The sequence below is a fragment of the Eulemur rufifrons genome, chromosome 9 (assembly GCF_041146395.1).
Source record: "Eulemur rufifrons isolate Redbay chromosome 9, OSU_ERuf_1, whole genome shotgun sequence".
In the NCBI taxonomy this organism is placed as follows: domain Eukaryota; kingdom Metazoa; phylum Chordata; class Mammalia; order Primates; family Lemuridae; genus Eulemur; species Eulemur rufifrons.
Genome location: NC_090991.1, coordinates 32,778,944 through 32,805,045, shown reverse-complemented (window position 1 = coordinate 32,805,045; position 26,102 = coordinate 32,778,944). Strand labels below are relative to the sequence as shown.

Genomic DNA, 26,102 nt, shown 5'->3' with positions numbered 1-26,102 from the left:
TCTACATCCTAAGATTTAAGTTACACCATTAAAAATATGAGACTGTTGGAATCCATTTCTCATTGTTAAAATATTACAGGAAATGAAAATGGAAATGGAACAAAAAAAGATCAAACTCATTTTTTAAAAAAGGTATTTTCAAATCTATTAAAATTAGCCTATGCTAAAGACAAGTCTATTTTTTAGGGTGGATCAACTAGAGATACTGCCAAAACCAGTTAAGCAATTTTTATGCTATTTTCAGGATCCACAATGGAAGGAATTTTTAGTAGAAATGGAAAAACCACAGAGATTTTATTAACATACTCCTTAGTATGGTTCCAACTGCCATACTGCACTCTAAGAAAAAGCTACAAAAATCACCCCAGCTAAATGGACCCCCTATAATTCTTCTCTTATAAAGAAATTCTAACCAATAGTCAATTATTTAAAAATAATGGAAAGGACTCCATTCCTTCTGAATTATTGGACAAAATCAATTTCTAAACCTAACACCCCTCCCCCCTTTAAAAGTGTCAATAAGTCTTTTGCATCCGATATTCTGACTTACACTAATCACATATGGCACACTGTCATTTATATGACCCTATATTTTTAACTTTATTATTACAGAATTCATATCTAAAGCAACTATTTGTCACTGATCTACAGCACATTATTATATTTCCTAAAACCATTTAGTGTCTTATGTTTGGGAACTTTTTGAATCACTGAGATTTTGGGTTAGTACAAGGGATCTGTTTATTTATAGCAAATAAATAAATTTATATTTGCACAGTGCTTTACAGTTTACAAAGCACAACTCTTTCATAAACATCAATTTCTCTTTTCTTTGTACCTCTCCGGCCATTCCTTCTTAGATTCCTCAAAAAGCTCTGATGATCTTTAAATGGAGTATTAATTCAGGGTTCTAACCTCTTCTTTTAGCTCCTACATACTTTTCTTGGGTGAACTCACCAAGCCTCATGGCTTTTAGTACAAGTGTATGCCAAAAGCCCCCCAATCCCTCTTTGCTAGGATATAAGACCTGTCTACCTAGAAGCCTAGTGGGAATCTCCCACTTAAATCACCACTGTGCTCTTCAAGGTCAACATGTCCAACACTGGCCTCCTCCTTACCTCCCTGCAGATCCGCTTCTGCTGTCCTATAGGAGCTCTAAGTGAACGGATCCTTTCCTCTTTCCTCACACCCTGGTGGTTACCAATTCCCCATCATGCTGCTTCTCTATTCCCACTGTTACTACCTTACTTAGGTATTCATTTTTCCTTAACTTGTGTTCCTGTCTCTAGCCTTGAACCTCCAATCCATTTTTCATGCAAATCTAATCACACAGTTCCTACAGTGACCCTTTGCTTGAAAGATAAAGTACAGATTCTTTAATTTAGTATATAAAGGCCGCCCATACTCCAGCCCTTCCCTGCCTTTCTAGACTAGAAATTCATACTTTCTTCTACTCCATGCTCTCATCATTTTAAAACAGTTTTTCTTTAATTAAAATGGTTTCACATCTTTACACATTTGGTCAAGCTATTCTCTTACCTTGGAATACCAATCCCCAGCCCTCCCCAGCCCCTTCCTAATTCGATCCTTTAGACTAATACTATTCAGTGCTGAGTTGCCACTGTGCCCGGCCCCTTAAGTGTCATTTCTTGACTTCCTTCTCTCCCCAACCCTGGAAAGAACTAACTACTCATCAACAGCACGTCTATAACATTTTGATTGATTAATATTAATACATCTCTATCTCTGCCCTATTCTATAATCTATGTGGACGAAGGTTTTGATTTGTTTCTGTATCTCAAGTTTAAGGCTCACAGACACATAGCAGGTGCTCAATGAATGTTTGCAAAAAAAAGAACAAATGAAATCAGTTTTGATACAAACAACCCTTTATGAAGTATTTTTACTTTTCCACTTTGCAGGTGAGGAAACTAAGCTCTTAGAGGGTGAATGATTTGCCCAAGGCCTTCTGACTGCAAACCTTATGCTCTTCACATAAAACTTAACATATGACCACACATCGCTATTTCTAATATTCTTTGAAACAAATATACTTTGGTATGAAAAGAAATACCAAAAAAAAAAAAAAAAAAAGGAAAGAAATGAAAAGAAATACAAAATCCTTTCCCAAGTAAAGAATTCAAAGAGAACCTCTTAAAAATCATTAGAAATCAGAGTGGTTTATTTATTGTGGGTAAAAACACAAGTCACAGAACACAATGGAAACTGAGCTCCCAGAACTGAAGATGACTCACCCATTCGGAAGTCAATGTAGCCCTCTCCTCCACTAATGACAAGCATAGACTTTGAGGGCACCTGGCTGCCAGGCTCCTGTGCAGATGGCCCTGCTTTGTCAGCTGTTAGATCTGTGCCACTGTTGCCACTCTGTGGGCTGATGACTTGACCTATTTTATACAGGAACAGAAGTGAATATTACTTATCACAGGCAGGGGTGAGGGAAATTGTTTTTTTTTCTGAATATTTTCAGAGTTAAACAAAGAGGTAAGAATATTTTCAAGTACAACCTTAGTACTGGGAAAGCTAGAAGGCTCTGTATGATCAGAAAACATCTATATCAAGGTTACAAGAGCCCAATTTGAACGTCTAAGTAAAGCAATTTTGTACCAAAGCAGGAAGAGTTCCAAAATCCAGTATGAGATATATGTATGGCAAGGTGGGTTTCAGCTACGTGCTTCAAACTATTAATACTATATCTTTTGATCTGAGAAATAGTAGAAGGTCTATTCCCTGAAAAGGAGTGTGCTTATTTGTGTAAAAGACTAAGAAAAGTCTTCAACTTAAGCCTTATGAGTTTGTATATTCATAATTAACATTTAAATTTATTCCAAATCCATGGCTTTCCTCTCATATTTAAGGAAAGTACATCTTATCTTAAATTTAGATTATGCAAATAAAATTACCAGTAAATGTGCCATTTGTTCTAAAGCTTAAGTTCTAAGATACCTTGAGCATGAAATGGTAGCATGAACAAATGAACAATCTTTAAGGCATTCGTCTTAGAAAGCTTTGAACTGTGGGGTATTTTTTTCCTTGCCAAAATCTACTGTCTTTTGGTCAAATTACACAGACCATGCCTCCAGGAGCTAGTGGGACAGTCACATGATGCAATACACCATAAAAAATTAATTTATGTTGAAAGTGGATAGGATAGTTTGATGTATCCCCACAGGGCTTCATTCATGCATTACTCAATTATACTTCGGAAGAAATCAAGCCTGTTAGAAATAACTTCTGTCAGTAGACTAGTTAGTTCTGCGAGGGAAGCAAGAGCATAGGGGTATAAAAATAAGGCCAACCAGAATGGTTTAACCCTTAGGGCCAACTGGCTTGACAACAAACAACGCTGCCAATTCCACTTTTAGGTTTATACCCAACAGAAAAGTTTTGTATATATGCACAAGGTGCACTGCAATATTGTTTTTAATAGTGGAAGAAAAAAAAAAGGGAAGAAACCTAGAGACCTATCAACAGGAAAATGAATAAAATATAGCACATTTATTCAGACATGAGAATATCAGATTTCTATGCTATGAACATTAATAAATCTAAAAAAGTGAGAAGTTGAAGAATACATATAAAACATAACATTTAAGTTGAAAACCACAAAATAATACTATATTTTGTTTATAAATATATTTAAGCATAGTAAAAACACAAAAAACGTAGGCAGGAGGATACCTGTCAACTTCCACATACTGGTTACAGATGGAAAAGAAAGGGAGAGGGAATGAGGTTAGATAAGGCCATAATTGAGACTCAAGGGGGACTCTGTGACAGTTTATTTCTGTTTTTTAAAAAGCAAAAAAACCCCCTGCTATTACCATAAATCTCCTTTCTAGGAATTTATCCTAAGGAAATGACGATCCAAATATATAAATAACCTTGCTTTATTAATTCAATCATTTAATCTTTGGAATGCCTTTGGGAAAATGAATGTGTTGGTTAATTGTATGTGTCAGCTTGGCTTAGCTATGGTACCCAGATATTTGGTCGAACACCAGTCTAGATATTGCTGTGAAAGTGTTTTTTAAATGTGATCAACATTTAAATCAGCAGTCTTTGAGTAAAGCGGATTACTCTCCTTAATGTCGGTGGGCCACATCTAATCACTTGAAAGCCTTAAGAGAAAAAGACTGAGGACCTCTGACGAATACAAATGTTGCCCCCAGATTGCTTTCAGCCTTGAATTGCAACAGTGACTCTCCCCTGGGTCTCCAGCCTGCCCGCCTGCCCGCCTGCCCGCCTGCCCGCCTGCCCTGCAGATTTCAGATTTGCCAGCCCTCACAATCAGGGAGCCAATTCCTTAAAATCTCTCTTATTCTCTCTCTCTCTCTCCACACACACACACACACACACACTCTCTCTCTCTCTATTGATTCTGTTTCCCTGGAGAACTCTGACTAATACAGGGAAATACCACAATTTCTAGGTCACACAGTTGGTGTGGTAAAGTCAGATCTGAACTTTGTCTAACTCCTAAATTTGCCTCTTATGGGAAAAAAAAAATTGAAAATATGGGTCCTGCTTCTAGATGGTAACATCATTTTAGTATTGTTAATGGACAAAACATTTTTCACTGGACGTTACCACTACTACCTTTTGTCTGGATGGTGCTTTAGAATTCCCAATAGCATTTTCACAACAAATGAGGTAGGCAGAGCAGACTTCTAATCATGTCCACTTAGGAATGAGGAAATGAATGACTTGCTCAAGTTAGTGGCAGAGACACGGGGTCCAGATCCCAGGGCTTCTAGTCCACACATTGCTAAAGGTACCAGAGTACACTCCCCATCTCTTCCTGCACACAGTATTAGTGATACAGGCTTCTTTCTAGTGACTTCCTTCATTAGGTCAAGACCATTTTTGGCATTCTGCTGTGACAAAATAACACTATTGCTTTTCAAAAGTAAGCGAGTCTCTTAAAGAAAAATCAAGATATTTGTTTTTGGAGGTGGGGGAGATATTCCAAAATAACTTCACTGAAGTATCCATACAGCACTGTCTTCGTACATCTGTTACAGGACTTCTTTCATATAGTATATTGAAATTAAATGCAATTCCAGTCCTTAGCATTAGACCAGGTAGTGGAACCAAGGGATGACAGAAGAGAGATAATTACACATCTCAACAGAATAATCTAACGCACCTGGAACTGCCACAAAGAATTTCACAGCGTCCCGGTGCCCATGGAAGCAAAGCTGTGCATGTGCCATTGAACAATAGGGTATAAATGTTCCTGGAGTCACTTTATCGCTGTTTTCATCACCATATACGCGGATTACACTTCCAGGACGATTTCCTGGTGCTCCTGAGGTCTTATTTGCTGCAACAGAAAAACCAAATACCAAATATTTTCCCCTAGAAAACAGTAATGATGCAAGAGGTTACTGGTTAATCCTTATGATATTATCTAAAAGCTACAGCCAGTTGAGATAAAACAAGGGCAGCATTGCCAATTCAAGACAAAGCTGGGGAAAAAAAGATACAGCATGCTAGTTATTTTTAAGTACCTGAGTAAATGGAGTAGGGGATTTTGCCAGTCTAGCAATAACTAAGCTTGCTTTTTAAATACATCTATTAATTTTTTAAAAATCATTTTAGTTAACAAAAGAAAACAGATTTGACTCTTAGGTGTGTCTGTTTTGTTTTGGTTTTAATCCTCATTTTAGAAAACTATTATATAAATAGATGTATTTTTAAATAAAATCTTTTTTATGGTTCATCTTATTTTGCTCCCCTGTAATAAGAATATTTCCCTTGAGGGGGTGATAAAAAGTTGTGCTTTTAAGAATCCAGCCACTAAAATAGAGTAGCTTTTATTTATGAGACTGATGGTTTGCTGGGTTATTGTAGAATGACCAGACTCACAAAACATCCCCAATTCCATGGGCAAGTAAGTGAATGAAAGAAACAGGATCAGTAATACGAGTAAACAATGTAAATTAATGACAGTTTAAGAGATGTTCCATGTTTATATTGGAAAGAAAACAAAGTCTGAAAGAAAGTTCAGCTGCAACAAAAGATGATAAATAGACTAAGCTGCTGAGCAGTTTGGTGGCCATGTAACAAACGTTAAAAAAACAAAACAAAACAAAAAAAAAACACCTGCTGCAATGCAGTGACTGCAAGTGGATGACATTTAGGAACAGTCAAGAGGGTATTCTAGAGAAGTGGGAACAGCCTCCCAGTGGCTATAGAAGCCAGGAGGAAGAGTTTGGTTCAGGATCTGCACTTACCCCTCAGCCCCAGTAAACGTCCCTGGTGGAGGATTACGGCTAAAGCGAGAAAGGAGGAAAGGGGACATGGAGAGGTGCACGACAGGGAGGAGAGAATTATTGTGAGCCACCACTCTCAGCGTCTTCTATCTGGTAACCTGCGCTCAAAGCTCCTAGCGAAATGAACAGGATCCCACTTGGCATAATACCAAGTAACACATAAAGTTCTTAACCAATGCCTCCAGAGAATATCTCTGCTTAAAAAACACCATTTGATTTACTGTGATTTGGGTGTTTTTTTTTTTAATTATAAAGCAATTTTAGTGAAACTGAATCAAAACACTGAGAACTTAATGAAGAGCATTTCCTAAACGCTAAAATTTCTCCTTTACTTTTGTGTGTGTGTGTGTGTGTGCGCGCGCGCGCGTGTGTTTTTAAAGAAATTCTGTTCCAGTAAGTGCATTAAAATGAAACTCTCTCTTAAACAGCTGGGATAAAGAATGCGGGTTTCTTTAAAGGCTCCAGATATACTTTCTAGTTCTTTTTCCTCCCTTTCCCCTGAAAAAAGGTAGGGCGATTCTCAGGTATGGGTTTATTGACTTATTTTATGGACTTACAGCATTTGTTTTCAAACTATTCCCTGCCCATGAATTTTGCAACACAAAAACACTTACTTAATGGATGATCAATGCAATGGAACATCACATGAGAAACAATGCATATTTTTTTCACAAAAAAAGAAATCACATTCTTTTAAAACAGAGAATAGATGGTTTGTCTGCAGTATAAGGAAAGGCTTGCTGACCTCCTGAGGAACTTTTTTTAAACCTCAAATAAGGCACACATGGAATATCCTCAACTATCTGCCAAGGAGATAGGCAAAACTAGGATGAATGCTAGGTAGTATTTCTGGACACTGGTGTAATAAAGGTGAAGAAAAAGGGACTTCAATTTTTATTTCAAAGATAAAATAGGACTGTGATTCCTGAATTGAGAAAAATAGCTTCTCACAATGAAACACTTTTAATTATGAACACTGAGGAAGAGTAACAACAGTTAGATCCTTGCCATCAGTTTGATTTCTGAGTTACCACAGATTTGCCAATATATAAACAATTCCCTCTACCTAAATTCTAGACATAACTATTTCCTGCAACTCTCCTATTTGTCCTGTGGCAGTTATCTAAAAATATACTTACTTTCTGTCAATGGGATGGAGATAATGACACCATTTCCTGTCCCCACCCACAAACGATTGCAAGACACCATAAGAGCTGTGATCCTCACAAAAGAGAAGCCCAGTTTTCCAGTACCTGTAAGGGAGGGAGGGAACATTTTATTGAGAAACTAGAGCAGACAGTGTTTTAGATTCCAAGCTCCTTAGAGTAGGAGTAGCAAGATTAATACAACAGAGAAAAAATGTGACCAGAGCTAGATGGATGTTTCCTGAAGGTGCACATCAAAGCAAACTCTTACTTAACCGTATCATCTATCTGACAATTCAGAGTTAATGGGGTAAAAAAATTCTAAAAGTGGGTAGCATTACATTATTGGTCAGAAGAAAGGTACACAGGAAATAAGGTATATCGGAAATGAGACACAGGATTTAATTTGGGAGCTGCAAAACCAAACCAAAACACAAAACAAAACAAAAAAATCCCAACGAAAAACAGAGTTTACTAGATTGGGAAATCAAATGTCCTTTGATTTTAAAAGTTGAAAAAGTTCTAGTTTGCTGTAAATTTCTTTGCACAGATAAAAACAACCTTTGCTAAGAAAACCTACACTTTTCCCCTTGTTTATATATTTAGGTTCTAAAGCAGTTTAGAAATATTAGGATATAAATAATTTAGGGAAAATGGATGCATTTTTGTATAATATTTCAAGTGAACTTTTACAACCGATCTTATTTTCAGTGACATGAGAGGGAAATTATTAAACAGACAATACATTTAAGACAGACAATATTAGTCATTCATAAGTTCTACCTACAACAACTGAGGGCATGATCATAGAACCACAGGTTAGAAGGCGATTTTACTACCATTTAGTTTAAGCTAGAAACCTTTAACCTATAGTCAAAGTATAACCCTGAAATTAGTTTGTGTTTGTGTGTTACATACATGCCTGAGTCTAGGGAGAGAGCCATAACTATAATTAGGTTCTCTGAGGGCAGGAACCCTAAAAAAGTTAAGAACTACTGATCCAGTTCAACCTTTCATCATTAAAGGAATAATTTATGACATCCCTAATAGTCTATAGCACTGGGTTAGGTGATAAGCATATAGCAGAAAACAAGACAGAGATGGTCCCTGCCCCTCATGGGGCTTAAAGTCTGCGGAGAAGACAGTGAACACGAATCACATAATACCAGTACAATCATAGTAATGACAAGCCCACAAAGAAATAGCATGACAGGACCTAAGTGAAGGTCTCTCCTGGAATGACACATAGCCTATGATCCGAAAGCTAAGTAAAAAAAAGACTAAGAGCTTCCAAGGCAGAGGATACAGCACATGCAAGAATCCTGAAATGGGAAGGAGCTTATTGTGGGTCAGTATGGGTGGAAGAGAGTGAGCAAGGAGAGGGGTCCAGCCCATGTCAGTTCTCCTAGTCATGGGACAAAATATCACCTCATCTAAAGGCCACAGTAGAAGTATGTCAAGGTAGTATTTGCACATTGGTTACTAGGCAGAGAACAGATTGGAGTGGAAACAGGGAGCCCAGTTAGGAGGCTCATGGTTTTTCCGGGGGAAAGGATGGTTGCTCGGGGTAGGGGGAGAGTGGTTGAGATAAAAAAGTAATTGATTTGAGATATTTTTGGAGGCAGACTTGACAGTTCCCAGTGATGGATCAGATGTGGGGAATAAGAGAGAAGGAGTCAAAAATGATTCCAGTTTCTGTCAAGAACCAAAGGATTAACTGGAGCATCTGTTTGACACTTTCGGTGACAAAAGTTCGCTATCCCTCAGGCACCTTACTCATTGGTTCCACACAGCATTTTAGACCATTTAAAAATAAAACAAAAGCCAGGTGCAGTGGCTCACACCTATAAGCTCAGCACTTGGGGAGACTGAGGTGCCAGGATTGCTTGAGGCCAAGAGTTCAAGAACAGCCTGGGCAACATAATAAAACCCTGTCTCTACAAAAATTTCAAAAAATAAAAAAATTAGCTGGGCGTGGTAGTGCACACCTGTAGTCCCAGCTACTTGGGAAGCTGAGACAGGAGGTGTTTGAGGTTACAGTGAGCTATGATCATGCCAGTGCACTCCAGCCAGGGTGACAGAGTGAGACCTTGTCTCACAAATAAAAATATAAATATAATAAATAAATAAATAACAAACTAAAAAAGATAAAACAAGAGCTGAATGTGGTGCTGGGCACCCATAGTCCCAGCTACTCTAGAGGCTGAGGCAGGAGGAAACCTTAAGCCCAGGAGTCCGAGTCCAACATGAGCAACATAGTGAGACTGCATCTCTAAAAATATATAAGCAAATAAACAAAACATTCTCTTTGATTGGCAAAGATAAAATGTTCTGGAAGCTTACCTAACATTTTGCTTACATAAGGCTCAATGTCCACATCCTGCAGATGTTGGTAAGTGTGTGCATGATAGAGACGGAGTGTGGAATCCAAACGAATGGAGACCCATACACCATCACCCACCCACGCAAGCTGTCGCACTTGGCTCTCCTTCCTGGGGTGTGCATCAAATGATTTCTAGGAGAGATTGTCCAATCACAGAGTTCCTTTTGTTACACAGGAGTTCATATTTTAAAACTGTCAATTTGCACAATTTAGCAGATTTATTTATTAAAAGAGAAGCATAAATATTATATACTAAAAATATGATTACTCTTACATACACAGTTGCTTTCATCCTAGAATGCAAAACAAAATGAACCACAGGATGTTGGACCTCAGCACTATACAGAATATCAATTTATGAAAGCAATATTGGCACAATACTGGCATATCCACACTATGTAACTGTTCAACAGAAAGATTTTGCTCTCTGGATTTTGTGCTGATGTAGAGCAATACATGAAGTAAGATCCTATTTGTAATTTTGAAAAAAGGAACCCACATTGATGCGTATGTGTGTGTATAGGCTGAGCATCCCTAATCCAAAAATCTGAAATCCAAAATGCTCCAAAATCAGAAACTTTTTGAGTGCCAACAAGACAGCATAAATTATCTGGAACACATTATTTTTTTCACTGTATTAATGGCATTCCTTATTTTTTACTGTTAAGTTTTTATGTGTGAGAAAGTATAAGAAAATGATTGCTTACTGGCAGCATATAAATTCAGAGTCAGGAATGACAGTGATGCCAAACAACTAGAGATTATCCATATGTGTGACTGAGATAGTGATACATTCGCTTTCTGACGGTTTAATGTACACTAACTTTGCTTCATTAACATTACTAAGAATATTGTATAAAATTACCTTCAAGCTATGTGTATAAGGTCTATATGAAGCATAGATAAATTTCATGTTTAGACTTGGGTCCCATCCCCAAGATATCTTATTATGTATATGCAAATATTTCAAAATCCTAAAAAATCTAAAATCCAAAACATTCTGGTCTCAAGAATTTCAAATACGGGATACTCAATCTGTATATAGATCTGGATATAAAGAATAGATACGAAAAATAAACACCAAATGGTTAGCTTTTGGGCCTTCCAAGAAAGGGAATTCGATTTGGGGCAGGGGAGAAGGAGAATTTTCACCTGCTGTAAATTTTTTAAACAATTAGAATGAATTTGTGTATTGTGGCAAAAAAAATTATAAGAAAACAATGCTAAGAGATTTTTGTTTTTACAACCAATTCCCACTGCAATGTCATTTCTTGGTCTGAGACACATATGTGGATGTGGCTGGATACACATGGTGGGGGTGGGGACTCGGGAATCTTTTTCTCAATCAATCCTTACGTAATTAAACATATGAAGAACCATGTATTCAAATAAAACATATATTAATCTAAGGATACATATGCAGACACACATTTAAATATTCTTACGTGAATCCGCCTTCCTTTAAAAAAAAAAACCTTCCTATTCTCACAATCAAAGGTGGCAAGAGCTGAAAGTAACACAGAAAGCTAAGACAGCCAAATATATTGAAGTGTCCTAAAACACAAAGATTCAAAAAACAATTTCTAAAGAAGCTGAAAATAGTTATAGTCGAATAGTCTTTGAGTAATACAAATTGAGTAAGTACAGAAAACATAGGCTAACTTGCCTCTATTTTCATGGCCTTTGGCTGAACCACATAGATTTTGTTCCTATAGCCACACCAGACTTTGTCATGTACCACAGTCATGCATCGGATAGAATGATGAGGCCGTCCGAGGTCTAAGAGGTGATAGTTTGACAAATCCCACTGCCCATCTTTAAAATAAGAAATAGATTATAGTTAAAGCATACCACCTTTTACTCGATTTCAACACAAGAAACATTCTATTTGGTTCTATAATTAAATTTATTGATGAAGAAACCAAAATGTAATGTATTACGTATACCTTTTAATTTGTAGAGACTGGGTTCTCTTACTCTATAATCTGCAAAGTTGGAAGAGAACTCAAAGGTCATCGGATCCAACCCGACACCCAGCACCTGGACCCCCTTTAAAAATGCTCTCAAGGCTGGGTGTGGTGGCTCACGCCTGTAATCCTAGCACTCTGGGAGGCCGAGGTGGGAGGATTGCTTGAGGTCAGGAGTTTGAGACCAGCCTGAGCAAGAGTGAGAGCAAGAGCCCAGCTCTACTAAAAATAGAAAGAAATTAGCCAAGCAACTAAAAATAGAAAAAACAAGCTGGGCGTGGTGGTGCATGCCTATAGTCCCAGTTACTCGGGAGGCTGAGGCAGGAGGATCGCTTAAGCACAGGAATTTGAGGTTGCTGTTAGCTAGGCTGATGTCATGGCACTCTACTGGGCAACAGAGCAAGACTCTGTCTCAAAAAAAAAAAAAAAAAGCTCTCAAAAGCAGTGATATATCAGTTTCAAGTTATCTGTTCATAATAATATGTTTAGAATTAGAATGGACTTAAGTTTATTTGGGGGATGTTATCTCACTCACTTGCATTTTGATGTATTTGAGGCAACTCATTACTAACACTTCAGGGATTGTGCATACTATATATTTAGTGATAATAGAAATACGAATGAGAACCAACCTCCAGAAGCTTGCTTTGCTTTGTTAGCTTTGCTTGAATAATTTCAGTGAAAGAGCTACCTCACAAAGCAGCTGTTCTATTTTCAGACAGCTATAAATATCTGAAAAATATTCCCCATACCTAGCTAAAGCCTGCCTCCTTGTATGTAATCACCCATTGGTTTGCAGTTTTGCCCAGGGGAAACCCAAGAATAAATTCAGTCCAAACTTCTCTGTTACAGTCCTGTCTTCTCCTTTCAAAACCAAGCATCTCTGGTATGTGCTTTGTATCCATCACAGTTTATAGACCCTGCATCCTAATCTATTTTGTTGAAGTCTGTTGAATATGCTCTTATCTAGCATAGAAGAGCAGGATTATCACCATTCCTGTTTCTGGACATTTTATTTCCATGAGGCTTAAGGCATTAACTAAGTCATATTGAGTTTAGAGTCAACCTTTAGATAATTCTCACTCTTCAGACTTACCTCCCCCATCTTGCTCTTCTGAACCCAAATGTAGGGCTTTGCATTGATTCTTACTAAATGTATTTTGTTTTTCTTGTTCTGTCAATATAATTTTGGATTCAGTTTACCTAACCTTTTTTATTCCATTTTTTCTAGGCTCTTCCACTTACTAGCTGAGTGACCATCAACAAGAGACTGAAATGCTCTGTGCCACAGTTTCCTCATTTATAATATGAGGATGACAATAGAACCGTCCTCATAAGTTGTTGTGAGGATTAGATACAGATAAAGTCTGTAAAGGGCCTGAACAAGGTAAAATAGAGCCCTCTCACTCTTTGATGATATGGAGTCATTAACCAGCAATCTCTAGGTACTAATCAATTACAAAGGCACCTAACTATCATCTATCCCACATTTCTCCAAGCCCAAAAGGATATGAGACATTGGGAAGAATCTTTCTAAAATCCAAATTCAGGCCGGGCGCGGTGGCTCACGCCTGTAATCCTAGCACTCTGGGAGGCCGAGGCGGGTGGATTGCTCAAGGTCAGGAGTTCGAGACCAGCCTGAGCGAGACCCCGTCTCTACTAAAAATAGAAAGACATTATATGGACAACTAAAAATCTATATAGAAAAAAATTAGCCGGGCATAGTGGCGCATGCCTGTAGTCCCAGCTACTCGGGAGGCTGAGGCAGTAGGATAGCTTAAGCCCAGGAGTTTGAGGTTGCTGTGAGCTAAGCTGACGCCACGGCACTCACTCTAGCCTGGGCAACAAAGTGAGACTCTGTCTCAACAAAAAAAAAAAAAAAAAAAAAAATCCAAATTCAGTATATCATCTATGTTTCATAATATTTCCCCGATCTACCAATCTAGTGGGTAGGAAATGAAGTATTTTTGGTTGACAACATATACAAAGAAGTTTAGAAGTTTAGTACTAAATGCCCTTAATTATTCAAGGTATATTTCCTGATACCACCACCCCTCCATCTATAGATAAAATAATGGTTAAAAGGGAAGAATATAAGTAATGTGATATGAGAATGATTAAACCTTACGCAATTAAAAATTATTTTTAAAAACTCCAAATGTAAGTGGATCCAAACTATTTTTAAAGCATGGGACTATGGTCGGGCCCAGTGGTTCACGCCCATAATCCTAGCACTCTGAGGGCCAAGGCAGGAGCATCACTTGAGGTCAGGAGTTCGAGACCATCCTGAGCAAGAGCAGGACCCCATCTCTACAAAAAATAGAAAAATTAGCTAGGCATGGTCGTTCGTACCTGTAGTCCCAGCTACTCGGGAGGCTGAGGCAGGAGAACTGCTTAAGCCCAGCAGTTTGAGATTGTAGTGAGCTATCATGATGCCATGGCACTCTAGCCAGGGTGACAGAGCAAAACTATGTATCAAAAAAAAAAAAAAAAGGACCAGAAAAAAATATCCTCACCAAATTTCTCCTAATTGAATAAGTACACAAATGAAAAACAAATGCTTCTATATCACATTATATAAAAGTACCAGAACATGCTGAACTGCTTGTTCATTATGGTAAATATATTTCCCTGAGGTATGTCATTTTTTTCAAGACAGGGTCTCGCTTTGTCACCCAGACTGGGGTGCAATGGTGTCATCATAGCTCACTGCAGCCTTGAACTCCTGGCCTCAAGTTATCCTCCTGCCTCGGCTTCCCAAAGTGCTGGGATTACAGCCATGAGCCACATCGCCCAGCCTTTCCCTGAGGTATACTGTTAATGTATACCTCCACATAGGCACTACAATACTTACTGATGTCACACATTGTTTTGGGTGGTTTTGTTTTGTTTTGAGCCAAGGACTTGCTCTGTCACCTGAGCTAGAGTACAGTGGTGTACTTGCGGCTCACTGCAACCTGCAACTCCTGGGCTCAAGTGACTCTCCTGGCTCAGCCTCTCAAATACCTAGGACTACTGGTGCACACTGCTACGCCTGGACAATGTTTATTTTTTGTAGAGATGGGGTCTCACTATGTTGTCAGGCTGGTCTCAAACTCCTGGCCTCAAGTGATTCTCCTACCTTGGCCTCCCAAAGTGCTATGATTACAGGTTGGAGCCACAACACCAGGCCTTATACATTGTTAGTATTCAGCTTAAACCTTTATTCTTTCTTCTACTAAGTATTATTTCTTCAAACCATAAAGTCAATCTGCTAAAAATGCTTTGCAAAGCAACAAGTTATTCATAACCACTCACCAACTCCTCTGTGAAAGATTGCAAGGGTGCCATCAGCCAGGGCCACTAAAACAATTCCTTTCACGTGTCTGCAAACAGGAAAAGGAATTTCAGAACTCTCCATTCAGGAATACAGAAGGGACTATATGCCACTGAACTTGTTCAAAGCCTTGTAAAGAACCAATCTGTGACGAGATGAGGAGCTTACGCCAGAACATAAATGAATACACTGCTTTCTTCATTGTGAATGTCCTGCATGAAAAAATGTCAGCTGAACTAAATAAGTAGCATTGTGGAATCTCAGTTGTTTCATTTTCTGGCCCGAGCTCCTGCTCTCATTACAGACGGTCAACAAACTCCACAGACCAGAGACACACACCTTGAGTGCAACTAACAGAGTCAGCCCTGTGGACTGTCTGATTTTTGCTAGTCACCATATAGAAAAAGACTAGATCAACCTATTCTACAAACTATTAATAATGTTTTAAAACACATATAAATTAATAGGTATTGGTTCTCTCCCTGAAGTACTAAAGAACTAGTATGGTTAAGGAACCAATCTGGCAAGTTTTCTCTTCTACTTAGTTTTCTGTTTTACTTTTTGTTATAGAATTTCATTCTCACTCAATTTCTCTAGTTCCATAAAAAGGGTTTTAAAAAGGCAAACAACCTGGATACTGACTTAGTCATGAAATGCATCTTAGCTTCAGAAGCCTTAAAATCTAGTTTATACCAAAATACATAGTTTTAACAGGAAGAATTTCAAAAATAAAACTTACACAATACTGAGAATCGAATCTTTAAGTTTAATGGAATGGAGACATTTCCTCCACTGGGCTACAGATGAATGGACATACAAACTGCAAGAACAAAGTCAAGACTGGTAAGGCATAGAGAACATCAAGACACCGCTTAAACCCCATAATAACCACAAAGTTCATTCAGGAGGAAAAAGAATAACGTACAGATTTTGCTGCTGCTTTGGTACAATGGTCGGAAAACAAAAATGAGAGTAAAAGTAGGCTGGAGGCAGAGAAATAGGCTGCTTAAGCAAACAGAAACATAGGAAGACTGAAAAGCAAGAACCAGTGCAATGCATAGTCAGTTAGTTTCAGGGTACCCCACGCTTTAGAGTCCTTGGCTAAAGCCCTCTTTTGGAATTACCTTACTTCTCCACTATACTATAACTTTTGGATGACAAAGTGGTCCACATAGGGAGTGACAAACTATGGCCTGCAGACCAAATCCAGCCTGCCATCTGTTTTCACACAGCCTGAAAACTAAGAATAGTTTTTACGTTTTTAAATGGTTGGGGAAATAAATCAAGAGTATCTCATGACAGGGGAGATTTATATGAAATTTGAATTTTAGGGCCCATAAATAAAGTTATATTGGAACATAGTCAACATTAACTTTGCCAACCCCTCATTTTATAGTATTGGACTCGTATGGAAAAGACATACTACAGATTGAGTATCCCATCCAAAATGCTTAGGACCAGAATTGTTTTGGATTTCTGATTTTTTTCAGATTATGGAATATCTGCATTATACATAACAGTTGAGTATCCTTAATCTGAAAACCTGAAATCTGAAATGCTCCAATGAGTATTTCCTTTGAGCATGACCTGTGAGCGTCAGCACTCAAAAAAGTTTCAGATTTTGGATTTTTGGATTAGGGATGCTCAACCTGTAACCTTGCTTAACCTTTGGAAATGCACAATTTTGTAAAACTCCCCATACTACTAGAAAGTGAACGAATCGTGTAATGTGATTATCCTCTGAGCTTTCGCACTGTGATTTGTTCTGCCTTTCCTAGTAACTCTACTAAATAGCTATGTTTGGGATTGGGCCTCCCTGCAGCAAAACACATTAGTTTAATCCCAGCTTCCCTGCCCACACTGTAGCCTTATACATCAAACATTCTCTGTTTCTGTGCTGTTCAGGATCTTCTATTTCTGCATAACCCAGATTTAAAAATTTTATTTACCTCTTCTTCCAAGAATATTATATAAAGGGAACATTCTGTGACCAAAAAAAAAAAAACAAAACAAAACAAAACCATATGGTTTACCATTCAGAACCAATATAAGCCCAGTTTATGAGGTAATTGCAATATAATTTCAAATTTTGTGGCTATATAAAATTCTCTGCGCTAATACTCACTTTTTGTTTGTATTTGTGTTGACCACATTTTACTTATCTTCTTATTCCAAAATCAAAAGTAAAAGAATAAAGATACTCTAATGTTTAAAATGTTGGCACTTACCAGCCATTTTGTGCTCCTAGCCACATAGTTGGTAACAGACTACTCATTTTCTGGGCTTCTTCTCTCACCAGGTCTTGTTCATTTGGCAATACTGGTATTTGATCTTTATATGCCTCTGAGTCATTACTGGGAAGGTGAGGCAAAAGGAAAAAAATGTGAGTATGCTTAGCTATAGTTTTCAGGGACTGAACATTTCTACATTTAAGTTTATAGTTTAAAAAAAAAATCAAACATTAAAATTCCAGAAAAGCCAAAGTTAAATGCTTACCTCAAATATATTTCAACAATTGTACCAGAAATATTAACTAGGAGGCCCAAGGTACAAATAAGGGAGTAAGACATGGTAATGAAACATGGCAGTTAATACTCAGACTATAATTATGGCTCTCCCTTAGTTATTGTGAATTGCACCATAGTTTCTTCTTGGGGTGAGAGAGAAGGGAGGGATGGTTTGTTTTAAAGCTCCCCCGTCCCCCACAACACACACACACACAGGAGGGTGATATATAAAGAATTTCCAGCATGGTGGCTCACACCTGTAATCTTTAGCACTCTGGGAGGCCAAGGCGAGAGGATTGCTTGAGTTTGGGAGTTCAAGAGCAGTCTGAGCAAAAGCGAGACCCTATCTCTACTAAAAATAGAAAAATTAGCCAGGTGTGGTGGCGTGCACCTGCAGACCCAGCTAACTCAGGAGGCTGAGGCAAGAGGATCACTAGAGACCAGGAGTTTGAGGTTACAGTGAGCTATGATCGTGCCACTGCACTCCAGCCTGGGCAACAGAAAGACTCTGTCTCAAAAAAAAAAAAAAAAAAAGAATTTCCTAAAATAAACTGATAAACTGAAATAAGCTTAATGTTCTATCACAAAACCTCTCTTTTGAATTATCAGGGCACAATTAGTAAATGATGTATAACTGGACTATAAACTTTAATATATGACTTTATTTTTAAATTAATAAATGTTAATTGACTCTTGGCTGCTCTATACACTAACAGTAAGAATATTAAACTTTATAGTTTAAAGGATCCAGTTTAAAGAGACCCTCCTGCCCCCATCTAGAGGGAATCTAGCAAAAGCAGGGAAGAAAATAAAAGAATTCACAAAATGGGCCTAGGTTAACCAACCCTTTAAGGAAGAGCCTAAAACAAATTGTTTTCTAATAAAATATTTGCATGAAAACTAAATTGAAAAAGTTCATTCAAGCCCATGTAGAAAACCCAAACTTCATGGCCAATTTAATAAACAATGGCCAATTTTGCTGATAACTGGAGTGGAAGTGAGAGTAGGGGCAGGGATTAAAATGACAAAGTTACTAATACGATGGAAGATAGCAAGTACAACAATTTTTTAAAAAATCATACAAGAGGAGAAAATGACCAAGAAGATTTTGACTCATATACAATCATAGGCTGCAAAACAACACTGTGGTCCAATGATGTACTGCATATACAATGGTGGTTCTGTAAGATGATATTAAGTAATATCATATTTTTATTGAACCTTTTCTATGTTTAGATATGTTTAGATACACAAATTCTTATCATTGTGTTACAACTGCCTACAGTATTCGGGACAGTAACATGTTGTGCAGGTTTGTAGTCTAGGAGCAATAGGCTATACCATCTAGGTCTGTGTAAGTGTACACTGTGATGTTCGCACAGCAATGAAATCACCTAATGGTGCCTTTCTCAGAACACATCCCCATTATAAAGCAACACATGATTGTGCTTTTATAGACAAGATTTTTTTTTTTTAAGTTGGAAGGAATAGAGAAGAAATGTGGGAAAAATGTCCAGAGAGGATGAAGGGAAGGGAATAAATGAAGACAAAGCAGGAATAGGAAATAACACTTTGCAGTCTACCACAATAACGCCAATTAGTGGGAATATTTTAGCTGTTTGAGATTATTTTGGTTTCTTTTATTTGTGTACTTTGCCCAGTTTCCTAAGTTGTTGACCCATTATCATACCTTGACTGGTACACTGGGGAGAGGTCTTCTGGGATTTGAACTCCCAAAGGATCTGTGAAGACATGCTCTGTGTACACGCCAGCTTGGGAAATGTCCGCAGTGTCTTCAGCTGACCCTGCATTGCCTTCTGTGGCTTCAGTTGCTTCTTCTGCTGTTGGAACATTTTCATCAACCTCACTATTTTCTGGTTCCATTTCTACAAAGTAAATAAAACACTCTTAACTATTCCTAGTTTGAGCTTTTCTCCTCCAATAATTTCGGCATGCAGACCTCTACTACAGAATCCCATTCCGCCCACCCACTCTTCCATGCTGTATCATGAAATTGAGAATTCTTGATGGCATTTAGCCATCATTACAACTTCTTTCAAGCTCTTTCATCCTTGTTACCTTAAGATCTAAATTCAGCCCACAATGTGGCATCTGGGGTAGCCTTAGTCTCTATACAGACGGCATGTAAGGGGAATAGAATTACCTGGTGGTTTTTCTATCACTGGGGAAGCACCATTGGTACTAGGGGAAGTGGCAGCTCCTGTCACACCTTCTGCAGAACAACCAACCACTGTGATGCCTCCCAAAAGGCTGTCTGTCTCTGCCGAGCTGTTGCTTGTCATGCTCCCACATAAAGACGCTTTGTCTACCTGACCAGATTCTAAAAGATCTTCTCCTGCAGGGTAATCCGTTTCTCGTGCGCCTGAAAGGGAATATAAACCTTCTTTTAATAGCTAAGTAAACGCCTATAAATAGCATTTTTTTTCCACTAAAGCAACCACAGATTTGAAATGAGAGAGTGCAGGTTAGATATACAGCTACTTGAATACAGGTAGCATTAAGTTTATTTAAACTTATCTTCACAAAATGGAAAGGTACTTAAAAATATAATTCTTCTAGTAATACAAGTAAGTGCAAATAACACCATGAAAATGTCAAAAATGACACTTCTGTTCTTAATGAGCTCCTCAGCAGCAAAAAGGTTAAAAACAATCTAATTATATATATATCTGACAAATCAGCAGAAAAAAATGTTTAATGATCAAGATTATTATTTGAAATATAGACATTTTTTTTTTTCCCCCAGACAGAGTATCGCTTTGTTGCCCTGGCTAGAGTGAGTGCCGTGGCATCAGCCTAGCCCACAGCAACCTCAAACTCCTGGGCTTAAGCGAGCCTACTGCCTCAGCCTCCCAAGTAGCTGGGACTATAGGCATGCGCCACCATGCCAGGCTAATTTTTTCTATATATATTAGTTGGCCAGATAATTTCTTTCTATTTTTAGTAGAGACGGGGTCTCACTCTTGCTCAGGCTGGTCTCCAACTCCTGACCTCGAGCGATCCACCCGCCTCGGCCTCCCAGAGTGCTAGGATTACAGGCGTGACGCACTGCGCCCGGCCCTGAAATATAGACTTTTATCCACTACTGTTAAAAATTAAATACCCTAAGTGTATACAGTGACTTAGGTATGAGTAAAACATTTTAAAACAAAGCATTTATGATGTAAGGATAAACTTCCTCAGTTTACTTAGAAAATTTTTATTCATATCACATTAAAAATTTTTATTGTAGTAAAAATATATAACATAAAATTTTCCATTTAAACTATTTTAAAGTGTACAGTTCAGTGGCATTAATTACATTCACAATGTTTTGTAGCCATCACTGCTATTTCTAAAACTTCTCCATTGCCCCAGATGAAACTCTGTACCCATTAAATAATAACTCCTCATTCCTGCCTCCCTCACCCCAGTCCCTGGTAACCTCTAATCTATTTCTGTCTCTATGAATTTGCCTATTCTAGATATTGCATATAAGTGGAATCATACAATATTTGTCCATTTGTGTCTGGCTTATTTCCTTTAGCACAATGTTCCCAGGGCTCATCCATGTTACAGCGTGTACCAGAACATCTACCTGTAGTAAACAATAATGTATTGTCCACGTAAAAATTTGGTAAGAGGGTAGACCTCATATTAAGTGTTCTTACTGCAATAAAAAAATAAAATAAAATAAAAACCTTCAATCCTTTTTATGGCTGAATAACATTCCATTGTATGGCTGTATCACAAACCTCTTTAATTTTTAAATTAATGTCTTAATATCATATATTGAATCCAGAACTTTAGAAGACCTTCCCTTATTAATCAATCTAAATAGCCCCTTGCTCCTGCCTCCCAGTTACCTTCTTCTCTCATTACTGTTGTTTTATTTTCTTCACGGCATTTTTCACTATCTGAAAATATCTTATTTTTTCAATGGTTCCAGTTTATTTCCAATCTTCCCCAACTAGAACATACTCCATGAAAACAAGGTACATAACTACACCTCCAGCAGCCAAATCAGTTCCTATCAGGAAGGAGGTGTGCATGGAGGGAAGGGATGGAAGGGCCAGAGAGAGGCACGCCTCACTCTTACCTGGTACACTTGCAATGCACAGAATATGAGAGTTGCAAACAGAGAAACTGTCCAGGATGTTGCCTGGTTGAATAGCATCAATGATGATAACTTTTGTAGCTGAGTGAGTACTGGTACAGATCCAGACTAAACTGGATAATTCTTCCTGATTTTTTAACTCCTTCTGCTGTTCCTGAGTAGACAAAGTAAGGAAAATGAATATTTAAAATGATATGTGTGTACAAATGCTCATATGACTGTGCTGTTACAGTAAAGGGCAATACTATTTCAAAATTTATTTCCAGATTATTTGTAAGGGTAAAAACACAACTATCTATATTAATTAGTAGATTAAAAACCTAGCAGTTAGAGCAGATCAGTGATAAAAAATGTTCTATCGTTGTGATTGTGGTAGTGATTACATAGGTATACAGATTTGTCAAAACTCTGACCTGTACCCATTTCACGTGTACACTTTATTGTATGTAAATTATACCACAATAAAAGTGACTTAAAAGGGTGGTGGGGGACAGTAAGCAAAGGCATAGTAATCCCAATTAGAAGCTGGACCAGAAGTAAATTCTGGACCAAGGAGCTAAACTAATAGTCTCATAAACCAGGTCAAATGTTAACGTACACTTACCTTAAGTTCCTGATCTAACTTATCTAAGCTACTCTGAGATGCACTTCGCTGTTTACTGCCTTCTGTATCCAAAGCGGCAACATCCTTGTAAAATACACTTGCTCCAACAACAGAGCCACCGTCTCTGGTCTTCCCACCAGATAAATTGACTCCAACAGCACACCACAGCTTCTCAGGCGGGGGAAAAAGAAAAGGGTGTTAAATCTAGAAACGTGAAGAAAACGCTTTTCTTTTCACGTTTTCTTACTTTTCTTAACATTCTAGTTATTTTCATTTTTTCTTAAAATAACTTGTATACGTAGGTATTTAATATAGTCTAAAACTATAAAATGAACAATAAAAGTAGTATTTAAATTTTTTTGGTTTTAGGGAAAAAAACCTTACCCAGAGTTTAGGAAATATCTCCTTTAACTTCACAATGAACTTACCTTCATTGATGTATCTTTTTCATCTAGAGGTCTGAGATACACAGGCACAGGTAAATTTTTCATCTTGTTTTCACCTTGACCATTGGTTACCTAATGATGGGAGGGGAGAGAAAAAGATACACTGGTAAACCTCATTAAAAGGGGACTTCTTACAGAACCACTGAGACATGGGCAAACACTGCTATTACAGATTTACTTCTTTAAATCAACTTTAAGTTGATTTTGTCACTCTTATTTGAAAAATAAACAGAAAAATCAAGTAGCAATTAGATAAAATGTAACAGGATACTTATGGGAGGTCAGAAGAGAGGTACTGATTCATGTGCATGTGCACACATGTGTGCTTGTACCCAGATGTGTGAGTCTTTTAGGCGTAGGGCATATGGAGTAGATAGGTAAAGTTCCTGAAGAGCTGAACCAAGTTTTAAGTGAACAATTTGAAAGTCTCCATCCAGGCCAATGGTTTTTAAACACTTTTAAACAATGATGCTGTTTTTTAAAAAATGAAATCTTCAAATATTAAAAAAGTGCTGCTCTGGTTAAAGCGCAGCCAGGTACCTCAAGTTCTATGTACCTGGCCACCCTGTTGACCCCTCTCCTCCTCACAGACTCAGAGGCATTTCATTTGAGCTCCATGTTGCTAGAAAACAGCCTGAAAACCAGCACCCTCTGCACGTCTCTAGACATGTGCCAAGTCCATGCAGCTTGACATGAGCAGTGCTGGGGCGTGTACTGCAACTCCTTCACACCCAAGACACTCCCTCACCCTGTTATTTCCCGCCGGGTGCTCTTACCACGTTCACATGTTACCTGTTTGTACTTCTGAGGCAGACTCCAGCCAAAAGCCTGCACTCTACCATCTTCCTTCTGAACATGCGCCTTTACCTGACGATACTGTTCTCTCTTTTGTTCTCTGCGTGAGGCTAAACTGGCTTCAGTTCTAAAAGGAAGAAAGATTTCCTCTTCAAATTAAGTGAATACAACAGCTTTATCTCCCCTCTCTCATCATAATAGTAAAAACAAAAAATTACATGATTTCAAATTAATTTATTCACACTAAAATAGCTTTAAAAAGTGTTACACTAAAGCTGATCTTTTTAAGTTTGTGTAGTGCCTGGGCTTTAACAGGTTAGCAGGCAGCCTATTATGCTAAATTGAATTATCAGCCATCAAATTCCTATTAGGTTTTAGATGTTGGTCATATGAAAGGGAAAAAATTCTTAAGTATTTTTGGCTCCTTCTTTTTTTATTCATTCAAGAAATATTTACTGAGAATTTTCTAATGCCAAAATGCCAAAAGTGACTAAAAGATCAATAAATCAATATCTACTTAGGAAGATAATATTGGTCAAATTTTAGATCCCACTAACTTGTTTCAGAAGACAAAAATGAAAAATAATTTGGTAAGCTTTGGAGCTACGGAATAAAATATTACAAAAATTATTCTGAAAATAATTTGCCTTTCTTTTGGCTATTTAAATTTTCATGAGGTGACTTGCTATGTATGCTGCAGTTAACAAATCTACCTATATGTCAGATACTTTACAGATACTGTATAATTTAATCCTAATATCTTTGAGATAAATTATCAGACGCATTTCACAAGCAAAGAAACCAGGGCTCTGAGAGGTTGATTTGCCCAAGTGTACGTACATAATGAGTAGCAGAGTTAAGATGAAAACCAAGTTCTTTTGACACCAAAGGAAATGTTCAAACTTTTAGGATAAAGGCTCATATAAGCCTTTAACATTTCTATTAATATTTATCAATGTTGTCATACCAGCAAAAATGAGGTATTTAAAAAAATTCCTTCTCTTTATGAAAACTGAAATGCAATTTTCATAAAAAATGCTGATGATAAGAAATTTACTTAAAGGTAGCCAAGTTACAGAAGTAGTTTTTTTTTTTTTAAATAGATCTTAAACCTTATAGCTGATGTGATAAGGGGCAAGAGTATTTTGAACCATTAACTTATTTAGGGCATAACCATTAGTCTGGAAAATACTTACTCTTCACTAAGGAAATCAAAGGCTTTGGACTTATCCCCTGGGAGCTGAGATAAGGTGCTGCTTCTTTTCTTGACAGAAGGAGTAACATGAGAGGTGGGTGCATTATACTTCAGATTAACAGGTGGTTCAGGCTTCTTGGTCGTATTACTTGAGGAGCTGAAAAGTCGGCTGAAACTAAACAGAAAAAAGCCTGTGTGTGTGACATGCACTGTGAAGAACAATCAATGATTTTCCACAAACTTTTATGCTCAAGAAAATTCCAAAGCACTTTTACAAGGCAATGAGTTAGAAACTGGCAAAAACAGTTTGCTAACTTGCATGCTACAGGCTTAACAATAACTCACAGCCAAACTCAGACATTCAGGGAAGAGAAACCATTGCTTAGAATGGCAGGTACTGGTTCTCTAATTAGCAATTTCCATAATGAAAGGAAGAAGCTCTTGAGTAAAGGGAACTTCTACTGAATAAATAAAAGGGTTCCTTTAGCTAGCTCCTACTTGGTGCAATATAAAGCTGGTTGTTAAACAACAAAGTTATAGCTGCATGATTTGAATAGAAGCTTAGTATGCCAGTTCTAGAAATAATCTATTATAATAAAGTACTAGAACAGACATTAACACATATCTCATACATTTTCTGATTAAGCTCAATTTAAATAACTACTTTCATGTCCACTTTTTAAACAATTGCCACTTCTATTAATTAGCTGATTCACCAAAACCGGGGAGGTAAGTTTTAACTATAGTAAACACACAGTACTTCTGGTACAAACATAATTCAAGTTCAACACGTACAAATACTGCTCAAACCTCACAAATGCTAAATTTCTTATCTTCACTTTGTGAAGTTCCTTACAATCACACAATCAGTGAATCAGGAACTTACTTAATGGGGAATACAGGTAATTATCAACTCTATAAATAACTCCCCCATTATTTTATTTAAATTTGGCAGAGGAATGCACCAAATGCATAACCAACATGATGCAGCTTACGACAGCTTATCTCTTGTCCTCAAGAACAGCCTTACCGAGTTGGTACACTACATATCAAAAAGAAAAAATTCAGTTTAGCTATTTATCCCCAATTTTTAAAAAAATTAAAGAAAAATGGACACAAAATCATTCTTGAAAATAATTTTTGATTGTAATCTTCTTGTCTCAAAGTGCTGTTTAAAGTCTTTTTTGTTTGTTTGTTTTTTAATACTTACAACTGCCAAATGCTTGACCTTTTTTTTTCTTGCATGGCTGGATTTTCTCGTGATGCCCTACATCAAAAAAAAAAAAAAAAAGAAAAAAAAAAGAAAAGAAAAAAAAAGAAAGAAAGAAAGA

The 26,102-nt window shown here is 37.5% G+C and overlaps 1 protein-coding gene across 4 annotated transcripts in view; it reads right to left on the bottom strand.

The window, feature by feature from the left end:
* Window positions 1-26,102, bottom strand: part of SPAG9 (sperm associated antigen 9) — a 131,242-nt gene that overhangs the window by 5,835 nt on the left and 99,305 nt on the right. For 2 of the 4 annotated variants that reach the window (XM_069482382.1, XM_069482383.1), the window contains 16 exons: window positions 25,982-26,038; window positions 24,773-24,946; window positions 23,574-23,703; window positions 22,764-22,853; window positions 22,336-22,503; window positions 21,714-21,885; window positions 19,779-19,997; window positions 19,305-19,500; window positions 17,336-17,461; window positions 15,847-15,927; window positions 15,089-15,156; window positions 11,491-11,639; window positions 9,785-9,956; window positions 7,436-7,549; window positions 5,168-5,344; window positions 2,256-2,405 (listed from right to left, as the gene is read on the bottom strand). In XM_069482382.1, the coding sequence (XP_069338483.1) occupies window positions 2,256-2,405; window positions 5,168-5,344; window positions 7,436-7,549; window positions 9,785-9,956; window positions 11,491-11,639; window positions 15,089-15,156; window positions 15,847-15,927; window positions 17,336-17,461; window positions 19,305-19,500; window positions 19,779-19,997; window positions 21,714-21,885; window positions 22,336-22,503; window positions 22,764-22,853; window positions 23,574-23,703; window positions 24,773-24,946; window positions 25,982-26,038 (2,243 nt within the window). Of the gene's footprint in view, window positions 1-2,255; window positions 2,406-5,167; window positions 5,345-6,257; window positions 6,297-7,435; window positions 7,550-9,784; window positions 9,957-11,490; window positions 11,640-15,088; window positions 15,157-15,846; window positions 15,928-17,335; window positions 17,462-19,304; window positions 19,501-19,778; window positions 19,998-21,713; window positions 21,886-22,335; window positions 22,504-22,763; window positions 22,854-23,573; window positions 23,704-24,772; window positions 24,947-25,801; window positions 25,814-25,981; window positions 26,039-26,102 lie in introns of all 4 variants that reach the window. The other 2 variants (XM_069482384.1, XM_069482385.1) reach the window with 2 other exon arrangements.